Genomic DNA, 24,066 nt, shown 5'->3' with positions numbered 1-24,066 from the left:
AATGTACTAAATCAATTATGAAAATATTTTTTCAAAATAGAAGTGGCAAGTGTCTGATAAGTATCTTCCGGAAAATAAAATCCGAAATGATAGGATGGAAGAATAGATTTGATAGGGTGCAGGAAGAAACTGACAACTTCTCACACTGCTAGGAAAGTAATATGTTTAGTTTGTAGTAATCAGTTTACATCGCTGGATTACATTGCGTGTCATAAAAACACTTAATAGAGACTTGATGAAGTTTTACACTGGTTACGTATTGCTAAAAGCCTTAATTTTTTTATCAAAATTTGAGACCCTGGCATAATGACTGAAGCCTGACACTATACAGTTTTGTAATAACGGAAATCAAAAGGAAAATGGTAGATTGAACATGATTTTCTTACAAGTTAGCAACAAAATGAGCCAATTGCACCGAAAAATGTATCCATGGGTTCCTATTTTACAAGCATTATAACATTGTACTCGTGTAATATTGTGAAAGTTTTATTGTCATCAATACGTGATCCAATAATACATCTGATCATACAAACCCCCACCGTCCCTTTGATGTGGCATATAAAGCAAAATAATTGGTTTTAGAATTTCTTATTATCATAGAAAGTTTCGATATATGTCTTGCATACACAATCATCCACAAGCCCACTGTTCGGCAACGGGAATACATTCATTTTTCCAGGAAGATCGTAAGTAAAGTGCTCTGTTATGAAACATACAAACAGATTTCTTGAGAAAAATAGAGAATACAGATTCCTGAAGGGTTAGCTATGGCTCGTAATGTAGTGTATATTCACTGCAGAAATTAAATAATACATCTGTCTCGGTTGCTGTAAAAGGACGTAAAACATCTATACACCAAAAATTGAGAACAAACACAACTAAGTTGTAAACTCTTAGCATTTGATGCTCATCGTAAGACAACATTTAATTTGTCCTGCACTTGTTCTCTTACTTTCCACTGCATTGACAAGGGGGGAAACAAGTGTTGGTAGCTTTCAAAATCATATATCACAAACCAAGATCATGTTTCACTAGTATTTTAATTATATTTAATACCTGCAGGTCGTTAATTTCCTCGTCAGTAAGAGAACGTTCCATAGACCTATATGCAATCCTATAGCAGTGGCTGGTCATTCCTTTCTTGTTGGTAAAATTGTCTATTAATTGCACCTGTAATTTGAGATGTGAAACAGAAACAGAAAAAAGGACCAAACTTAGTACAGACTCGTAGGGGAAAAGTATATTATAGCCATGTTAAGAAAGCTAAATGATTAATCTAAGAAAAAGAGGAGAAAAGAAAGAATACGAGGTAAACAGTTGAAAAGCCAAGGAAAAGAAAACAAAAGCCCATTTTTTGCTCAAGATTTTTACTGGTAATAATATTACAGAGAACCTCAAACAGCAATGGCCAGCCGCGAATATTGACATGTGTACACGTGAAAAAACAATGGAATGTGTATGGTGGTTCCATCAGATCCATCTGAGGACTCCCTGAAGGATTATTGTATGAAGCAAAAGACTACACACAGGTGGATAGGTTATGCTATTACAGATTGGCAAAGTTTACTTTAAATAAATGTTCTAAGCAACCAGATGCCAGTCCAAAAGTAGAATATTGAGCTATGACCTTAAAAATGGATCTAGTTTGTGGTAATCAAGCAGCAATGCATATTGTCTCTAATGCTATTTTTCGTGAAGACCAAACATAATGAACTTTTCCATCACAAACTTTCTGGATGCATTGCAATTGGCACTATTGAATCAATAAACTCATGGACATATTCACTGAGTCTTTTAGAATATGTTTGGGAGGGAGATTTACTAGTTTAGCAGGGCAGCGGAAGGGAGGAATATTTTATTTTCAAACTAAGAGAATTCTATAGTATTTATAAAATATAATGACATGAAGTTTCTGCCAATCTATCATTTTCTTGCCTTCAGTTTACAAAATTAGCAGATTAAGAATATTTACTAGAAACGAAAAATCCATCCTCCCTCCCCTTACCTCCAAAATCCAGCTCCCAAACATACCCCTCGATATTCTCAGATTCACTATATAGCAAGCTTGTTACATAGAACATCTATGATGTTCCAATGTGAGGAGTTTTAATATTCTACATGGTAATGCAGATTAACTTCAGCTTCAATAATCACTATACAGTAGTATAATCCTCTTAATAAAACTATTCAGAAGTATAATGAATGTCTAAATCACTTTGGTTATTCCACTTGTAAGATTTCGTGTTAAAACCAATTGTCATTAAGTAAAGTAGGTCGACAGATATGTAAGTAAATCACTATTTTCCTACAATTTACACTATTTTAAGTAGAATGGTATCCAACTGTACAACAATGCCTACTAGCCAAAAGTTCTGGTATCCGTTCTTTTATCAAGCACCACAGTGAAATATAAGTTTGCTGCTTAATTTAATGATTCAGCAAAATTTTATACATTCCATTATGAAAACATGTCCAAGATCTATTTCTCTGCTCGTAATGTAATTGGGACTAGGAGTAGGAACTAATATCCAACATACCCAAGCCTATTCAAAACGTGGTCTTAAAATAATGAACGCCAACTACCTGCGCAGAAAGGAATTATGTTCAACGTGCCTCTATATTCAGTTGCTTCCTTTAAGACAGAAGGAATCTATTTTACAGATCACATGGATCAAGCATATAGACTTAGATTAATAGTAAACATAAGGAATAATAAAGTGAAGAAAAAAAAAAGTTCGTAATTTATATTCAAAATGCAAAAAGGGGCTAAGCTCTCAGACAAGAACAAGAGCTATACCCCTCAAAAAGGAACAATCCTCTCTGCCTATCCTTGAGGATTCTAACTGAAAGAGACGTAATAATCCTCCCCACTCCTTCAGTCTCTCCCTATAATCATTCCTAACTGCCACATCAGCAGCTCCTTGATTATCTTCCTTCTTTATTTTTTTTACTCTCATAAAGTCCTCATACTAAGCGCCGGCCTTGCTTAAGGCCTACTAATGAATCTCCATCTGATCCAGCAGTATAGCCGCTGCTGCTATGTAGTCTATCATCGAATTAAGATACATGTTATAGCCTTTGTCAGACAAGATCTTGATTGCAAAGGCCATTTCTTATGTTTTGGTTTGGCAACCTATTCCCTAAAGCAGAACTCGGCTTTTCCATTTCATATTAATTTCGGCCAATAAAATATTGTGTCAAGTGAAGTTTTAAGCTTCTGTTTGAATGATTTTAGTAGATTTACAATATGGGTATGTAATTTGATGATTTGTCGCAAAGCCAAAAATGCAGCGTCCAAAAATATTGTCAACACTGGTCAACGACACTAGATCAGCTAATTGCATATGCACTTTGTCGCCATTGAACATAAAGAAAACCGTTAATTACAAATGCAAACAAATGTTTTATTGTCGCAAAGAAGTTCTGCCAAATTATTCAAAGATGTACCTCCTCTACGAGATCCCCTGCTATCCCTCTGACCACTTCACACAGATTGTTTTCGGTAAATGATTCACTGATCCAGAAACTCATGTCCTTGTAACAAGGAGGATACTTCAAAGATAAACATAAAAGAATTAGAATGTTCTCGCCAGATTTTAGTAACGTGTCCATCGAAAAAAATATATAAATTCTTCTTCAACACTAAAGATAAAAATCAAGACAGTCAGAAATGCTTAGAACAAAAATGACAAGATATTGAAAGATTACTTAGTTAAATGCCTTCTTGGCAGAGTTTTACATAGAAGATGGGTATCATTTCACGACAATTAATTTGTTAGTATAAAATAACTAACTATCCAAATTTAATCATTACAAAGCATTAACATAGTAAAGCAGCAGAGCCATGAAAAATGTAGGTCTACAGCTAACTGTAGACCATCTTAACTTTCAATTACATGAGTATTTCTCATCTAGCTTTCAAGTTTTAATTTCAGGACACATTAAGGACTAAGAATAAGAGATATTCCTAGACGTGAACATACTCAGAAAAAATTTATTACAAATGAGCCAAGTATAGGCAGGCATTTAGACATGTAGCTGTTACCTTTGAAAATGGCTTAAATTTGACTCCCAATTGACCCTTGGAAAACTGTATGTAAAAAAATAAAAAAGCAAACAATACATTAGAGACTAGATTACAAAAGGAACTAAACAAATAACATTGTGAATCTCAAGATGACTACATCATAAATTTGTGTGGTTACAGCACATGGTAACCAGGAAAAAGAATAGATAACATTGAAGGATGCCTGTTGAACATATCCGTGAAATACCTGGGAGGTAAACCGTTCATCATTTGACCAAAAGAGACGAATATCAGGTATGTCAAACAGAACCATAGCCAATCTTTCCAACCCTAAGCCGAAAGCCCAAGCAACATTATTAGGTTTCCCATTTCTTTTCAGAATCTCTTGTTCTGTCACTCCACAACCCAAAACTTCCAACCAGTTTTCCTGGAATAGAAGATATATTAAACTAGAATAAGAATTGAGTGCAAAAAAGAAAGAGAAGAAGAGAATTAAGTACAACATGCGTAGGAATAGATAACTTATAGTGCATACAGGTGTAAAACACCCGTGTGCTTTTGAAAGCATAACTTTTATTGGCATCATGATTAGTAATATAAACACTGTATTTGAAGAGACAAAAATGCATAGCATACCTTGAAATATATTTCAAGTTCAAACGATGGATTAGTAAATGGGAAATAAGTATCCACCCAGCGCATTTCCACAGCACCTGAAACAGGAAAAAGGAAAAAGTATTAATAAGCAGTTATACTCGGTTCAAAAGAATATCATAACTAGGCACCTCGTGTACATAATTTTTTGTAAAAACAAATTAAGCACTTTAGCATCAAAATGAGAAAATCATCACAAAATAATCATCATAAAATCTTCACAAAATGAGAAAGTCATAAAGCAAATTTCTACACTAAATAATATTTTAGAGTGCTTTTATATTTTACTGAATAATAGAACATGCATGCATTGATGTATGCAATAAAGATGAAGTATCTACAAGATTTAAATAGATTACTTTCTTTGCTTTAACTCATTCATCTTACAAAGCCTCGTTAATAGCAAAATACAGCAACTAATACTGAAGTATGTCTACCGGCCATTTCAAAATACCAAATAAATGACTTGCTAGACCCTCAAGGCATTTCTTTAAGTCTGTTGCTGCAAATAATGTGGCATCCATTCCTGATGCCTCCCAATCTTCTGGTGAAAAAACCCGAAAACCTTCCATCTGCATGACAAAAAGGAGGAAATTATATTCAGTTCATTTTTATTAGATTAAACCAGTTACTGCACATAGAGACATACTTGATGGAACACAGGATAATGAGTTGAATCAATTGAATCCCTACGATAAACATCTCCTGTAACAAGAAAATGAGTGTGACCACTTCTCAATAATTCTGCCTGATGAGCACTTGTGTGGCATCTTAAAACAGTCTGAGGGTCTACATAGTAAGTGTCATTATAGCTCCTACTTACGTGGTCTTCAGGAACCAAGACATCATCAAAATTCTGCAACAAGAAAGAGATCGTAAGTAGCTTAGACCTCATCAAAATTCTGCAACAAGAAGATTGTAACAAAGAAACCCAACCAGAGTTCAAATCACCGTGTCAACCATAACAAGCAATAATATAATCAATAAAAAACAATGGTTAGAAGTACCATTTTAGCAGTGCTAAAGAGGCACATTTACTTGTGCTGAAAATGTAATATTGACAAGACATTAGCAGTATTTTTAGCTAAGGTTTCAATGATTAATTTTATTAGTTGAAATGGATATGATTGTGAAACCTATATATATATATATATATATATATATATATATATATATATATATATATATATATATATATATATATATGGTAGATGCATCACAAATAAAGTAAAATTATACTCAAAAGCTACCATTAATATTTCTTTCAGATATGCAGTCATCTACAAACAATGTTACCATAGTCACCTTCCCCCCTCCCCCCTTTTTCCCTCAATTTTATACAACCTTCCAAAAGGATTAAAGAATTTGAAGATACCAGTTAAATAGAATCATAAAAAACAACTGAAAAATGAAGTTATTTGATCAAAGGCAAAACCATGTACAAGAAAATACAGAAAAATTCTATAATTCCATCAAAAAGAAGTGTCATGAAAGGGACGGAAGAGTCATTTGATCAAAGGCACCCAAGCATGCTACAAGCCACACAAACCCAAACAACAGGTGCCCAATGTTTAAAACAAGCATTGCAAAAAAAGGAAAAGAATATAAGGTAAATGACTCGATCATATGTGAATAGACCATCCACTAATGCCAATGTAAAAGCATTGTTTCCTTTACTGGTCAGCTTTGACAGTTCTAAGTTCATATCACAGAAATAATATATAATAATTATAAACAAACGTAATTCATAAAATAAATCCAAAACTAAAATAGTATCAATTACTTTCAAAGTACTTTTTTCTCCTTTTTTTAGAGGCCTTTTTGAGGATTTAAACTCAAGTATACTGATCTTAAAAACTGAGATTTGTAATCTGATAATCTACGAATAATTTTGACCTACAGAAGAAAATCAACTTGCGAATACTCAAATAACATCAGGTAACAAACAGAGAACTTCAATGGCATGAAATACTCAATAGCAATCAGCATATATCTAGAAGAAACTAAATGCAGAAGTAGCAAATAGTGTGTTAACAATCGTGAAACAAAGTAACAGCTAATAATATCAATGCATCATATAGGAGAAATGGACAACTAATTCCTTAATTTAATTTTCATACCTCCTTCACTGAAACAATAGGGCAAAGATCATCAAATTTTTCAAACTTATTTGAATAATTTGTGTCAAAATACTCATATATTGCATTCTTCAATATCCCTAGAGGGTGTTCATCCCTCCTGTGAAGCTGCACTCCAAGTTTTGAAAATATATTGTCTGGCACATTATTTGTAGGATCATCCCTCACCACATCTACAAGACCACAAATCAGAAATTATGAGATTTTAATACTGTAAAAACGAAAGAACAATTTTCAACTAAAGCAGTAGCACAAATGTAAAGGCATGTAGATAGCAAAAGTGTAAAGAAATAAACCAAGTTATACACGGCCCAAAATATGCCAGTGACTCAAACGACAGCAGTTATATCAAATTGTGAAAATTAAATAAAATGACTTCAATGTCTTTGACCAGCAGAAAGTGTGCAAATAGGAAAACAGTCAAGGACATTCTCCTTAAAAATTACCACACAATCAGTGATTCAAAACAATGAAAAAAATGGGAATCTTAGGGCGTAAGTCATGTTTGAAGGTTTTCTGTGGATCATAGTATGTGATTACAGCTCAAATAAGCATTATGAGACAATAAACATTCAATATAAAAGGAAACCAAAACGAAATACCCAAAGTACCTTCTCTGCTTATCTTGACTCCGCCAACATCCAACACTGACAGCACTGGCTGCCTCCACTTCTTCTGTGAAAGATTGCGAGTGGAAACGGAAGCAGCTGAAGATGAGAAAGGTAAACACGATCTAAAGCTTCTTAGGCCATTACTTTGGCAAAAGAAAGAGGCCCTAGCAAATAGTGTGGCATGAACAGAAGAGATCACCATTGCCATGGACTTTAGAATCTTAACCAGCGATATTTGAAGCACTTGAGAGTAGACAGAAACAGATTCTATGAGGAAGCTCCTATCTTGATAAGCTCTTATCCTCCAGAATCCGGTGCATCACTGAAGAGAGGCTAATTAGAGAAAACTCAGTTTAGCCAAAAATAAATCAAGTAAGATGGACAATATGGTCACTTTGGCTATACCACAATTTAAGAGAAAAAAGTCCACAACTCAACCTCTTTTCTATTGAAAACTGATCACTGTTGTTTCCTGAAAAGATATTAGCAACAAATAGAGACCATAGACCAACAACCCCGCCATCAACATGTATGTTTTCCGAATAGATAGAATGAAAAGAAATCACACCCCAATAACACAGTATAGCACAAAGCACAACAATTAATTTTAATCCCATAAACTCAAATGGTATTCATCTTTATAATGGTATTTGGTCCAGAAACATCTTCAAAACGTATAGATAAGCATCAATTTTATCACACACACAATGCACTGTAAACAAACTAAAATTGCTTAGAAATTAGAATTGACACTAACTAAAACACTTATAAAAAACAAAAAACAATTATCAATGTCTAAAGGAAAGCAAAAAAATGTTAATAATGATTCGATTTTATTTGCCTTTTTCGCTAAGGGCATGAATCAATTTCAGGAAACTTCTGTTAGAAATTCAAGTTAAAATCCTTCTACTTTTCATTCTGTAATAATAATTTCAAGGTAATCTTTCACACATCATCAAGGAAAGGTTCTCTCCTTTTGCTAAACATCTATGATACATGAACGGCTTTAGTCCTCCACCCAACTTCCTTTTATTAGCTATAAAAACAAACAAACAGGCAAGCAAAATCTATATTTCAGAATAATTTAAAAAATTGCAATGAACCGCATTACTCATTTTAGGATAAGGATAAATATTGACAGCACCAACCCGTTTCTTACACATTAAAATACAACGAGCACACAAAGGTAGAAACACCGAATCAAAGAGTTAAAACCTCACCAGCAATGAATTGTGTTTTGCAGGTTCGAGAACGACGAATAAAGGATAAGTCGGAGCGGACTGCGGCTGCGCCTGTTTGTTCAATTGATTGAGAGTTAGGGTTCCACTGAACATCTATTCTCTATATGAATATAATAATTTGTGACAAATGTCGCAAAAATCTACTTCTCAATGAAACTTCGAAGACGTGCAGTTACTTAGTACACATTTGGTTTGACAGTAAAATTGGTTTCGACGAAATTGAATTTTGAGCATAAAACAGAGAAAAGCCTAACGTTGAAGAGGAAAAGCACCGGAAAACTCACCTCGCCGTTGAAATGGCGGTCGTTGTGCAAAGTGTCAAGTGCACTGTGTAATGTAAGAGTAGTTATGGTTCAGAGCTCAGGACCCGTTTTTTTTATCGGGTCGTCTTTGCCCCCACCCGCTTCTCTTATTTTCGGATAATTGGCTATTTTATTTATTTATTTTATCCACACACTCCTAATTCTCTCTGTCTCTTTCTCTCGGCCTTTCCTGTTTAATTTGTTGTAATTTTCATAAATTATCTGATATTTGATTTAGAAATATGGTACTATGTTTAACTAAAAACCTACAAAATTAAATAAATAAATCATATACCAAAAAACCTTTTACGGTAGTAGAAAAAAAAATGTACTTTCTAGTAAAAGTATATATTTTTGGTTAAAAGTATATATTATATAAATGATATTTAATACAAAGGAAATGCTTCTGTATGGAAAGGGAAAATGACATATAAATTATTCTTTTTCCAACAATAACAAAAAATAAGAAAAAAATAATAATAATTTTATTTTGTATATTTTATTAAAAAGAAATGTACATTTATGGAGAGGGAAAAGGACTGATGGAAAATAAAAAATTGGAAGGAATGAATGTGAGAGAGAACAACGAAAAGCAGAAAACTGTTCGAAGTGAGCAGAGAATTTTGATCCTTGGACGGTGGTTTTGTTCTGTAAGTATGTGGGGTTGAATAATGCTTTTCTTCTTTTTGCCCTATTTTTTTAGGGTTTGAAAGATAAAGCCACTTTGCACTTTAGGTTGGTCAATTATTCTTCTCTTCCATTGGAGGAAAAATAATTTAACTAACTTTGGAAATTTAATTTTGACTCAATATACAACTTTAATACAATGTATATTACATTCAAAAATAGTGTCTCTATCACATGTATCATCCAATTTACACACATGTAAGATTTGTTTTTGTGAATGGAAGTTTATAATTGTAATTAATGTGAAAATTATAGGTTGAATATTTATTTACTATGACTCGGTATGGTATTGAATATCCTTAATTATATGTCTAGATTTGTTGAATAAAAAAGTATACATAAAATTTTAATTATGTTAATATTATGTAGTTGTAACAATTGGAATTAATTATATATGTTAATATATGTTTGAGTTTATAGGATCCATGTCAAATTTTCTTTTCAATTAATTCTTTTAAATCAAAGTATAAGTTAAAATCTCTCCAATTCCTCGTTCACTTTCTATCATTCAGTAATTAGTACTTACAGAGAGTGGTGTTAAAATCAAATAAAGATTCGATATTATTAACAATAAATGTGTAATAAATGTAATTAACTTATTACAAACTTACATTTATATACTTTGAAATAAGTTATCAGTTAATATTGACCTAATTACAGTCTCATTAATAATGATTTTACTTAAACTTAACCTAATAATCTTAAAGATAATTTTAATTTAGTCTAACCATTCTACTACTTAATCAATTTTTATGAAATCATAAACTGATCAATAGTCATTTCTTAACTGTCATATTATATAATATATAAAACATATATGATTATTATAAGATTACTATGTGTTCATCTTCTTCATCAATAATAAGACATATGTAAAGTGTTGGACATAATATATTTTAGGATGATGATATTTTGACAATTTTTTTTAACAATTTTTTTGATAACAGGAGATGTGTCATCATTTTATTAGTCTATTTGAATTTATGTTTAAAAAAATATTTGAAATGGATCAATCATAGACAGTCACGTATGCATGGTAAAAAATTGTCAAAAAAAATTGTTAAAATGACTTTTTCTTATATTTTATCTGTTTTTACCACCTTTTTTTCGCTTTATGATAAATACTTTTTATCTTCGTTTTCATGCCAGTGTTGTGTCATGGAGAAGAACATACTTATGTTAAGAAAAGGTACTTCGTTGTACTTGTAATGGAGGTGTGTCTTTTAAGACAACGAGTTCTCAAAAGATATGTATCCACATGTACCACACTTTTACACCACATCTAATTGCAAACTACTATTTATAGTAACTTTGTTAATTTTTAAAATAATTATTTACAAACTATATTAACAATACTTTTTTAATAAAAGTATATAACATTTTAACTAATAATACATAAATACTAAAGTCAGCTATATATATATATATGCGTGTACATGTGTAAATATATTGTGTATTTTTTATTAAATTAAAAAATTAGCATGAATTTGATGTTCATATCAATTTAATACTACATCATGGATTTTAAAATACAGAAATATGTTTCATATTTTTATCTGTATTGAATATTTTTATAGCTATAATTAATGTGAAACTAATGTAACACAACCTTAAGACCATACCATTTATAGTTATTTATTGAATTTTTTAGTTAATGTGAAAAACTAGTCGAGAACAAATACTTTAGTTTAAAAGTTACTTTTATTACAATACACAATATTTTAGGATGTACACATTACCTTAATCAAAATATAATTTTATAATGAAAATAATATTTTAGGATACGTTGGCAAAAGAAATCGCAACGTATAAGTTTGAATCGATGTATGGAATGTTGGAAAGCAAGCCATTCTTATCATTGACAGAAAAGGAAGACAGCCAAAAATCACTTTTCATAATTCTGCGTAGATATTAAACAAGTGTTTATTTTTCCAAAGGAACATGGCACCACAAGACCAATTTTAAAGCATATATCTTCCATGTTCTTATAAACCACTAATCTAGCTTTATGGGCACCTATCTCCACTACATTTTTTTCCCTTTATTATATAAAAATATTTGTTGACACATTTAAATTTTTTACATTCATTTAATACTATTATTTTTTATCTTTTATTTTTTTTTTCTTAAAAGAATGTAAAAATTTACAATTTCATGACCATTTATCCTTATGATCTGGGTTAAATAAATGTAAAAGTGTGTCTCGTGATATATCCGTTAGTAATTAATTTAAGGACAATGATATTTTGACAATATTTTTTGACAACTTTTTTGACAACGGGACACTTGTTATTGTTTTATTGGTTTATTTGAATTTATGTTTAAAAAATATTTAAAACGGACTTATCACAAACTGCACGTATGCGTTATAAAAAAGTTGTTAAAAAAGTGTTGTTAAAAGAAGTTTTTCCTTGATTTAATGTTCTAGACACTACTTTGAAGTTCAACCTTCTCTCCATCTAGCTGTGAATCTTTAGCTTCCTATATAAACACCACACCCTCATCTTTGATCTGTGCCTGTCTTCTCTTTCACTCACTCTCTCACTCTCACCATCTTTGCCCTTTACTTTTTGGAAAAGAATGGGTGCACTTACCTACATCATCTCCAACTTTTGCACAGTTCCAACCCCAAAGACCAAAACAATGCAGGTAGGAACTTCTATAATTTTCACACCATTTTCTTTTATACTCTCTTCTTCCCCCACAATTTTCTAACTTTCATTCCTCAACCATAGCAGCTACTCATATATGTGTTGGTTTTCGTTTTAGACAGTCGAGATCAAAGTCAAAATGGACTGTGATGGCTGTGAACGAAAAGTCAGAAATGCAGTAGCCACAATGAAAGGTTCTAACCTCTGATCCAACTTTTACTACTATTATAACATAATCATATACATCGTTTAAAAGTCGAAACCAAGTTTAAAACTGACAATAATGTAATGATTGATCTTATCCATGTTATTTCATAAGACTTGTGATCAGAACACGAAAACGATTTTCCTTAATCATTTCATTAATCTTATATTTCTACTAAGGCTTATGTTAGCATATATCATTATGCAAAAGAAGTTTTACTAGAAGGTTAATGATTCAGTGTGATGTGTTGCAGGAGTAAAATCTGTGGAGATAAACCGAAAGCAAAGCAGGGTGACAGTGAACGGTTGTGTTGATCCAAACAAGGTGTTGAATAGGGTAAAGAGAACTGGAAAGAAAAGAGCTGAATTTTGGCCCTATGTTCCACAGCATGTGGTGACATACCCTCATGCCTCCGGCGTCTATGACAAAAGGGCACCCTCCGGCTATGTTCGAAACGCGCAGACATTTACACCTTCTGCTGAGACAGAAGAGAAATTCATGTCCCTTTTCAGTGAAGACAACGTAAATTCATGTTCCATCATGTAAAATACATAATGTAAGCAACAATATATATCTGACAGATGGAGAAACTATATTAGATGATGTTATGAGATACAACTGAACTTGGATCAATCTTTATTAATTCTATGTTATTACATATAACAATTTCTGATCTGACACGGCTCTTGTTGTGGAAGATCTACCAGATTTTTCTATACACTTGGTGCTTGGAAGTGTGATGGAGAAGGGTCAATGAATGTATGCAGTACATATATATATATATATCCTTTTTCTACTTTTTGTTAATGTGCTTTAGTACAAAACTCTGAATGCCATAGCGTCAATTATTGAAACTTCGTGGAAACTGAAAAACGCTGGAGTGCAATCAAAAACTTTAGAAGGTATAATAAAATAGCAGAAATCATTTTCGAAAGGTGTTGAGGGGAATTTGATTCTTGCTGCCTACCACAGACAAATCGAATAACGCAAAGGACCACTGTTAATTACTCCTAATTCCTTCATTAAGCCAATGTCTATTCACTTCAACAATAATTAACCCTTTTTTTACAACAATTATTCACTGTATTTAAAGCATCATTCATAACATCTCAGGTAAAGAACGATTTATAAGGAACTTGTATTAACAAACAAGGATTGGTCAGTTCAGTTGCTCAATAGTATATATATACATTTTTTTTTTCTATTGTACCATGCTTTTGGAATAAGACAACATTTAACTTTTATGAAAAATAAAAAAGACAGATTTTTATTTCACTTTTTTGTAGGGAATTGCATGCTGCCGTACACGAAACTTTCATATATTTGATTGACTATGTATTATTTGTACATTATATTTCATATATACTATATGTTTCTATTTGCTTTTTTACTTAGTTTTTATGTTTCATGTTTATATTTACTGTACTAAAGATATTACTCTTACCCTTTTAGTGCTAGTTGACAAGGAGATTTCTTTTCTTTTTTTTTATCAGCAGTTTTGACAATGAGAATTGAACAAAGGAACCACGTATTTTAATTTTTTTTTTTCTAGTATAGATTATTACATGATCTCCTAAGGTTTGGTACAGAACAATCATTGTTGTTTTTTGCAATAGAAATCTTGTAGTGATAAAGTTGTTATCATGTTGTAATGTTACTTTGCAAAAATGTTTGCAAGTGGACTTATTCTACGTTTTGGGATCACTTTATCCGTTGAATCCCAGAAGGTTCCTTCTCCTTCTCTCTTTCACTTTCTTTTTTTCCCAGCTTAATTATTCTCCTTTCTCTCCAAAAGTTTTTTTTTTTTTTAACTTTTCCCTGATTTAATTAAGTTATTTTTACTTTACTCCTTTTCAACACATAACGCATATTATCTTTTAAAATAGCACTAAATATTCATGACTTGTACCCTAAGGTAAATGACTTTGTAGGTTATAATAAAGTGTCTTACTAAGATTTGTGTAATCTAAAATGTAGGTAATTAAATAATTATTGAAAGGAGGTATTTATTTTTAAGTAAACATCAATGCTTTTTTCATAAAAATACTACGGAATATGCGGTCACTACCTTAGAGTTTATATATGTTAGATTACTTAGTTACGTAGGTAAGATGTATATGGTGCATGTTCGGGAAAGAGAATATAGTAGAAATAATCCATTTTTAATGTTATAAAACAAAAAATCAGACAAACTAATGCAAAATTGCACTCATTTTTATGGAAAAATAAAAAATAATGATAAAGTAACGTATATTTACATTCATTTAATACATATTATAAAAGTAAAATAATCATAAAAAAAATAAAAAATAATAAAAAATAGTATTATATAAATGTAAAAAAATTGTGTGTATTAAAATATTATTATTTTAAAAGTAAAAATGTTCATATACTATTTTTCAAGTGGCTCAGCATGTTACAGAGAATTACTATTTTTGGAAAATAGAAAATCAGTTTAGATAGAAAAGGTTTAAGAACATTGATAAAAGCTACGTAATATTATAAGTAATAGGTTTAAGCTTTAAATCCTTATGACAAGCAATTATATAGGATATATACAATACAAATAGTTATAACCTAGTGCATGTTCAATTTTGTTTATGATGAATTGCAAAACATCATGCATGGGTTGCTCTTGATTACTATATAAATCCATTATAGGTCTATATACCTATAATGTACTATAAATAGTTTAGTTTTAAAAGCATAACTCGTTTGATTAAGTTACGTATAAATAGTTCTATATACTAAACAAGCTTTAAAAGAAATTAATACAAATTATATAAAGAAATATAAAGAAGACTCTTTCTCTTTCTCGATTTATCTATAGCTGTGTGTGTATATATGTAAAGGTATCTTATGATGTAAATTGCAGTGAAAAAATGTCCCAATCAGTAACCATGTCAAGGAAATCTACATCAGAATTAAGAAATATAGTAACTATATTAATTCTATTCACTTATCAAATTAGGAAAAGAGAATGAATAATGAAACTGGTATTCATATAACATCATTTATATATTTGACAACATTACAGTTTCATAAGAAACAAGATTGATACAAAAGACTGTAAAGTGACCTGCGAAACCAATGATTCACATCCATTCCTTGCAGCTCACACCTGAAGGAGATAGTTTTATGTACCCTAATAAATAATAATCTTATATCTCACAAGATTATAGAACACAGATCCCTCTGTGATTGAAATTTCAGTTTAATATATATATATGAGTTAGATAATTAATGGAGTAATGCAGGCAGCATCACTAAAAAGGGTACTGTAGTTGAATCTGATATGTTGTAATGGTAATCTTATCTGATGTTGATGAGGACCAGCCAAATGCAAAAGAGAAGGTAAAGAAAGCTTTATTTAATGCTTTGCTTTGGTAGCTACTAAGCAAATATATTCCAGCTTTTTTATATATAGCATTGGCACAATCAACCAAAGCCGCTGAGCATCACCATAAATATATATTCCAACTTAATCACTCTCCCTTTTGACCATTTTTTGTTCTCATAATAAAGAGCCACGCATGATTACTTTATTCATAAGGTAAATCAATCATCAAGAGCTCAACCCTTCAAAATGGATGCATTTTTCTGAAAGAAGCTTCTTCTGCATGATAAAGAACTTTTTTCATAACATGTTTTTGATTGTCGTATAAAAAGTCCACTAACAACCAACCATATGTTCTCTTAGTTTCACAAAATTATAATCAGTGTTACAGTATATGTGAAACTGATACAACTGATGTATATATACATACCACCAACAAAAGTGTTCCTAGCTATTTATGGGAACACTGTTACATTACATTCTGATATGACAGGGAACATATAGAAATCAGTGATTGGAGCAAATCCTTGACTGATTCTTGTAATATAGAGTTGGAGCATAAGAATTCGGACTTGACAGAATAATTAGCTGTACAGTGTGACATATTGTAATAGTCTCCTTCAAGCTGCACTTCTCATAACAGACAAAGATTGCGTATTTAAACTGATATTCTTTGCCTCCCTCAAACTGATAAATTCCTGCTTTCTACTCCAAGTTTTGCATAAATTTTGTTCTAAAATAATCCTGGCTCTTACTTTTGGTGGAAACATTTGCTAATTATATTGATGATGGGAACAAATTAACGTTTGACTTAGAATCTTGAGTTGAAACTTATCATGGACAAAATGGCAAACTGACTTTGTGTTCTTGGTTGTTACATGATGAAAAAGCTTACATTTTCTTAAAAATTACTTTCAAACTATGCATGAAAGCATAAAATAATTTCTGTAATTTAAAAGTTATATTTTTCAAAAAGAAATGCATAGTCTGAAAATAAAAAATAACTTTGAAATTATGTAATTCAAAAATTAAAAATAATTTTAAATTTTTTAATTCATAATTCAAATGACTTATGGATTATACCATATAGAAACTAATTTTCTTTTACTAATTCATAATTCATAATACCATATTTTTTTACTTTTACATTAGCTACTCCGAAACTCAATTTTGTCACCTAAAATACACAATTTAAAAAGAACAAAATGAGAAATATTTTATGAGAGTACAAGAAGAAACTTATGAACGTGCAAAAAGAAAGTGCCTGATATGGTATGGTATGGGCTTTTTTCTTTACGGGCCCATGGGTTACTGTTGATCCAGTTGATTTGGTACGTGGGCTTTCCGCAACAATTAATACAGGCTAGGGCTGAGGTAAGCTAGGCTGTTTTAGCAGCACCTGGTCCATATTACACCAAATATATGTAAACAATTGAGTTTTTGTAATTTTTTACTATTTTTCTATTTTTGCTGCTATTATTTTAATACAAATTTATTTTATCTATCATTAATTCAAAATAAAAAATCTTACACACAACTTAGACAGTAAGATTCTCGTTTCCCTTAATCTCTCAATTAGACATTTTCAATAATGTGTATTCTCTTCTTTTAACAGCCAAAAATAAAATTGTATCACGATGAATATTATTCATTCTAAATTAAAAATATATATTAAAAAAGGTATTTCTTTATCATCAATTTAAATTATTATAAAACTTATGTATTAAGAATAATATTATAAATTTTTAATTATACAAAAACAATATTGAATGCATAAATTAAAATAATAAACTGATGATATTTTTTTTCTTTCTTTTCTTAATCAAAGCCTAAAACAAGAATTTTATCTGTTTGAAAACTTTGAGTGGAAAATACATATTTAACCCTGAAGGTTGAGATGTTCTACCTTGTACTTTTCTGTAACTATATATCTCATTGAATATTTGATTTGTTCAACATGAATGCTGTCATGAATCTATGTAGCAGGTGTTGGTGTTTGTTTTAATTTATAATAACAATAATGTGTGATCATCTGTTGGACATTTGACATAACATGCTTATGCCCTTGCTAGAGTGTGTTTACATGAAAATATACTTAAGTCTATGCTAATTATTTCATTAATCATATTGTGCTAATGGGTGTTGTTTGTTACATGTGGACAAGCTCATATGTAGAAAGAGACAAAAAACTTTTGTTAATCTGACAAGCCACACTGTGATCTTTGAAAATGGATATTATATTTCTGTCATAGCAGAATGAAGATTTATCAGTTCCATCTAACAAATGCATGTGTGCACATAAATTGTTCGACCTAATGTTTCACTGTGTTTATGCAGTACTCTGAAGTCCTTGTGCAGAGAACGAAGACAATAATTGAGTACTGTTGAAACATATCAACCTAGAAAGTTCGAATGTACAGGTTAGAATTCGGAAAGGAAAAGTAAAAACCAATCTCAGTACGTTTTGTTCTCTTTTATTCTTATTGCATCTGCTACCCTGCTAAATCACTTTAAGAGCTATAAAAGAAAATTCCTCTCTTTCTAGCTCAGTGACCAAATTGAGAAAAACTTTTTAACTTTTATCTCATTACAAGTAAAAGGGTAAGAACTGATGCTCTGGATTGAGAAATATTTTGCATCAATGATTGAGATCTCAGATTTTGAATAGATTGATGCATGGAATCCTCATAATTTTGAGGCATCAAAGAGTATAATTGTTAATGAATTAAAGTGAATGATGAAGCAAAAACATGATTGGGATTAAAATAGTTTTAGCAGTGTACATGAGTTGAGTTTAACAGAAGAATGATAGTGTGGGGTTGTGTTATCCAGTGGTATACTGAGACAACCCTATTAGTTTTGATTGGTGAAGAACATCATGGAGGGTGAAGACAATGTTGATGATGTTGGTTTATTAGGTGTTGGAATCTTAAAGAAGTGGTCCAAGTGTTGTATAGCTGCCAAGTGTCCTTTCTCCAATTTACACAGTTCATGGGAGAGACAGTGAGGATTCATACCAAGAAGATGCTTTGTGTCCCTAACCTATAGGGTAGGTCCTTCTTTTCTTCATCACCCATAAATGATAAGCCAATGAAATGGTGGTGCCTAACACATGTGCTGTCTTTAAATCATTTCATAATGTCGTCTTTCATAATTCTTATTTTTCTTCTGTACCCAGATTTTTAACTATTTTAATACATGTATTGATTATAGTTACAGCATAGTATGTAGAAAAGAAAAAAATAAATAAACCCTTTACTGTAAGAATATGGATTTTACATTTTTGAATGAAATTTTGAATAGGGATTTTTGGTATCTTATCCCTTTGTAATGAATTCAGTGGTTATTTTTATGAAAAAACTTATTTAATTTTAGTTAACTTTATTTAAATTTTTCTTATTTCTTTTATATATTCTTTTCTTTTAAAATAAAGTTTCACATTCAACACATAAAAATTAACCTAATGCTAAATTTTGTAGGTTATTTGCAATCCACGTTATTTAGTCCAAAATATATATTTTTTTTCTTTTAACATCATTAAGTCTAAAATATAATTTTCTTTGCTTTTAGTATAATGATTTGTTTACATTTAATAAATTTACATTATACAAATAAATGTTAAAAAAAACTATAAATGTATCTTTGTGGGTGCTATTCGATTCTTATAAAATATACATGATATATGAATGATTTTTTATTTTTTTTATAATATGAGGTTATAATATACTTTTATGCTTTAGATTTCCTAATGTCATTCTTAATCACATTATTTCCTACAACTCTAACTCAATATTACTTTAAGAAAGATTGGATTCAATACCACTCATACTAATAATTTATAGTAAAATATATTTTAAGTTGGAATTTTATTAATAAAACAAATATGAAAAAGAATAATTTTCAGCAGTGAAAGTGATAAAAAATATTCTTCTTAAATATGTTTTTAGTCCCTCTATTTTGGGACGATTTTGGTTTTAGTCCCTCTTTCAAACTATAGTACAATTTAGTCCTTCAACTTTAGAAAACTCTGATTTTAGTCTTTTTTACCAAATTTTTTTAATTTTATTTGTTGTTTCAAACACATTTCATTATAGCATTTAGATTGTTTATACTGTTTGACATATTTTTGCTTCAATGTTAACTGAGAAACGTGCTTGAAACAACAAATAAAGTTAAAAAAATTTGGTAAAAAGGACTAAAACCAGAGTTTTCTAAAGTTGAAGAACTAAATTGTACTATAGTTTGAAAAAGAGACTAAAACCAAAATCACCCCCAAAGTATAGGGACTAAAAACGTATTTAACCCAAAATTCTTTTAAGTTTCCAAGGACAGGACAAAGAATAACGAAATGATTATTTGTTTTGAAGAATTGTTACATTGTTGCTTTGCATGTACTATGTGTCTTCACTAAATTCCAACCATAAACTTTACTCTCATTCTCATATATATATATATATATATATATATATATATATATATATATATATATATATATATATATATCATTTAATGCATTCCCTCCCTCTTCACCTAATTCAATCATTCTTCATTTGTAACTCTTACTGTAATATTTTAATTCATGTTACTTCATTTTTATTCATTTTTTTGTTCGTAATTTCTATTACTTTTGACCTCAAAATTTTAATTATTTTGAATTCTTTCCCTATTTTCGTATATTTTTTTTTTTATTTTTTTTTTAACAATTAAAGTTAACCCAGATTAAATGCTAATAATAATTTAGAATGATTTAAGAAAAAATGATAGCATAATTTTTTTTATAAAAATAACTCCTTTGTTATGTAATGCTAAACTTGTTTAATGATTTTATTATATTCAGTCAATTTTATTATATTCGTCTAATTAATGTAGATATAAATTCGTCTAATATATTGTTAGACTTATACAATGTTTATTATTATATTTGTATAATATATATCACTAAATTCGTTTTATTAATTTAAGTTTAATATAGATTTCTAAACTCAAATAACGAGAATATAAAATTTTAAAACTATTTTGTTTGTTAGTTTTTACTTTTTTATTAGTAAGTATAAAATAAATTTTATAATATTAAAAAGTGTGATTTTTTATTATTAAAATATTTTAATGAATTATTAAGTATAATCTTTTAATTTATCTTGTGACATATATAATTATTTAAAAAATTAATTATAATTATTTAAATAGTTAAATATGTTTTTAGTTTATAGATTTTAACCAAAATTTTGAATTTGGTTTTTAAGAAATATTAATATAATTTAATTTTCAAACTTTTATAAGAAATGAATATAGTCTTTTTAATCACATTAATTTTTTTTTATGCGACAAGTGATGTTTCAAATTGATGTTTGAATTGTTTATAGTTTAACACATTTTAACTTAAATATAAGTTTAGAAGATAATTTAACATTTTAAAAAATAACATTATTATATTAAAATGACTATATATATTTATTTTTAAAATTGAGAAACTAAAATGTGTCAAAAAAATTTCAAATATAAACTAATTTTAATTTCACTTTTAACTTTAAGTTTTGTACAGAAACTAATTTCGATTTTGAATTCAAGAAAATAAATAACGAGAATTACACTTTCTTAAGAATAATTCAATAGTCTTTTAAGTACATAAGAAAAAAAAAAGTAATAAAAAGTATGCTTACTTAAATCTATACAAACAAAACAATATATAGTGAGGGCAATGTTTATTAAATGTAATATTAGATATGAAAGTGTATTGTGAAGAAGATACAAAAATAGTTAAGTATTAAAAGAAACACTTGAATTAAAATTGAAAGTGAAATATAAGAAGTAATAAATATGAAAAAATCACGAGAAAAAATTAAGTATTAGTAGGTAGTTATATTGAAAGGTGGAACAAGTGTTAAAGGAGATCATGATGAATAAGAACAAAACTATCACCAAACTATGTTATTCTCTTTTATTTTTTTCTCATATCATGAATAAACTAAATCTTACAAGTTGGACACACCTTACAATTGCTTTTCTTCATAGTTAATTTACACTTGGATTTAATATTTATTAAAATAAATCGTCATTGATAAAACTAATATTTGAAGAAAATGATAAAACGCGTTTTACATTAATTTAATTTCCTAAAATATTATTTAAATATATTTTCTAAATCAATAACAATAAAAAAAATTATAAAAATTGCACCAATAACTTTCGTAACGTAACGTGATCAAATTTATATTTTTAAGGGTAACCCTAACATCACATTAACCCATAAATATAGTTAAATTCTTTTAAAAAACAACACGATTTAAAAAATGTAAAATCATTACATTCCTTTAAAAATTATACAATGATGGGTATGTAACAGCCCGACCAAGAATCTTAGTTTAGCTATATTTTTTTAATATCTAAAAATAATGTAAATCATGATGGTGATTGATTATTAAATTTAGAATAAAAAGTTGTATCAACAAACTGAATATACTCAATTAAGGTATAATTAAAATTTTATAAAAGAAAAGTATAATTTTATTTTTGTTATGTGACATATAAAGTTGAATGTCCTTAAACATAAATAAATATAAGAATGCATGGTTGGCATAGCAGACTGTCCTAACATATATTTAAAACGTTTACGTGTTTTCTCACATGATTATATAATTAAACACAATTCTTTTTTATTTTTCGTAATAATTTAGTTACTAGAAGTTGACAAAGTCAACTGTTTGAGGGTTGAACAAGAACCATGACTTTTACTTTGACAATAAATGATTGTGTATTTTAGCCGTGTAGGTTTCGTTAAATAATTTTTATTTTTTTTAAGGTGGCTTTATAATTAATTTAAAAAATTATCAAATTTAAAAATTTGGATGAATTTAAAAAATAACAGTTATTAAAAAAAGAAATTGATAAAATAATTATCTTAATTTTAAAAACCTTTTATTTTAAAAATAAAATTTAAAAATAATATATGAACACAGAATATTTTTTTATATAAGTATAGACTATTATTATTATTATTATTATTATTATTATTATTATTATTATTGATAAAAATTAATTTCTTCGTTGTTTGAAATTTATGGATTTTAAAAAAAATTATACTGTTTATCAATCCTCCTTTTACTTGTTTATTGGTTAAGACGTGATTAATTATTTTCTGTATAATTATGTTTATAATATTACATTATCAGTATATAAAATTTATTATAAGAAGACAAAATATTCAATCTAACGTTTAATATAGTTAATATAAAATCATTTTAAAATTTTTAATTTAGAAAACATTTTTAATCGTAATAAAAATAGTTATATATATCATCAGTAGTAATTTACAAGTAACGAGTGTTTTTTAAAAATAATATAATTTTCGTATAATTTAATATTTTTGGTAGTGTACGTTTTTATTAATTTAATAGTTTGATTATAATTTTGACATATTTGAAAAATAGTCAATTTTGGCTTTCCATAGTTTTTGTAGTTCAATTTTCTATTCACATATTCTAAAAATGGATACTTTTGATCTTTCATAAATTTAATAATTCCATTTTAGTTTATATATTTAAAAATTGGACAATTTTTAATTTTACTATTAATCTATCACGAAGTTGTGAAGATTTGAATGATCCGTCAATTTAATTTGCTTATTGCTTCAAGTTAGACAATGCTTTTTTTTTCTTCATAATTTTACTTTTAAAGTATTAATAACTCATTTACATTTTATAAAAAAAAAAACTAATGTCATGTAGATATTTATATTGATTTCAAGACTGAAATTATTTTTTAGACGCATAGATTAATTACAACTATATGAAAAAATTAATCACGAACTAACCAAGAAACCAAAAATATAATTAAAAAATTATATTTAATCTTTACTTGATATCAACATAAAAATATTTGTATTGTATGAGAAGATATCTAAAAAAGTAATTATTTTATTACATGATCTCATTATCAGTGTACATAAATTAAACTATCTTTCTTAATTTTTTGTAATTTTATAAGTTAGTTCATTAAGATTTAAATTGCAGTATTTTATTTATTTTTTCACATATAAAAAGTACAGTTAAAGAAACTAATTAAAATATTAAGAATTTATGAATTTGATCTGTGAATTAAGCTAAGAATTATTTAATTAAATTTTGTGATAGGAAAGAAAGCATAAGCGTAACCTCCCTCTCCAAGTCACAGAGAAGGGCAAAATGGTCATTCGATGTCGGCTATGCCTTTTATAT

The 24,066-nt window shown here is 28.8% G+C and overlaps 2 protein-coding genes across 6 annotated transcripts; one reads left to right on the top strand and one right to left on the bottom strand.

Annotated features, from left to right (window-relative positions):
• Positions 1-572: 572 nt before the first annotated feature.
• Positions 573-9,088, bottom strand: LOC106759286 (phenylalanine--tRNA ligase, chloroplastic/mitochondrial). 3 transcript variants are annotated; one of them, XM_014642383.2, is made up of 13 exons: positions 8,956-9,088; positions 8,651-8,722; positions 7,836-7,902; positions 7,431-7,752; positions 6,802-6,992; positions 5,331-5,537; positions 5,136-5,253; positions 4,664-4,740; positions 4,275-4,454; positions 4,046-4,090; positions 3,448-3,552; positions 1,057-1,170; positions 573-958 (listed from the first exon to the last, which is right to left on the bottom strand). In XM_014642383.2, exons 4-13 carry the CDS (start codon positions 7,636-7,638, stop codon positions 908-910), a joined length of 1,296 nt encoding a protein of 431 aa, XP_014497869.1. In that variant the 5' UTR covers positions 7,639-7,752; positions 7,836-7,902; positions 8,651-8,722; positions 8,956-9,088; the 3' UTR covers positions 573-907. The 3 variants fall into 3 exon arrangements, with proteins under 3 accessions (XP_014497869.1, XP_014497867.1, XP_014497868.1); XM_014642381.2 differs by lacking the exon at positions 7,836-7,902 and having other exon boundaries at positions 7,431-7,763; XM_014642382.2 differs by lacking the exon at positions 7,836-7,902.
• A 3,064-nt stretch (positions 9,089-12,152) lies between these two features.
• LOC106759287 (heavy metal-associated isoprenylated plant protein 21-like) lies at positions 12,153-13,312 on the top strand. 3 transcript variants are annotated; one of them, XM_022780099.1, is made up of 4 exons: positions 12,153-12,309; positions 12,430-12,505; positions 12,770-13,072; positions 13,224-13,312. In XM_022780099.1, exons 1-3 carry the CDS (start codon positions 12,241-12,243, stop codon positions 13,060-13,062), a joined length of 438 nt encoding a protein of 145 aa, XP_022635820.1. In that variant the 5' UTR covers positions 12,153-12,240; the 3' UTR covers positions 13,063-13,072; positions 13,224-13,312. The 3 variants fall into 3 exon arrangements, with proteins under 3 accessions (XP_022635820.1, XP_014497872.1, XP_014497871.1); XM_014642386.2 differs by having other exon boundaries at positions 13,215-13,312; XM_014642385.2 differs by having other exon boundaries at positions 12,770-13,312.
• The last annotated feature ends 10,754 nt before the right edge of the window (positions 13,313-24,066 follow it).

This window comes from Vigna radiata, chromosome 4 (assembly GCF_000741045.1).
Source record: "Vigna radiata var. radiata cultivar VC1973A chromosome 4, Vradiata_ver6, whole genome shotgun sequence".
Taxonomy (NCBI): domain Eukaryota; kingdom Viridiplantae; phylum Streptophyta; class Magnoliopsida; order Fabales; family Fabaceae; genus Vigna; species Vigna radiata.
This window is presented reverse-complemented; position numbering and strand designations above follow the sequence as displayed.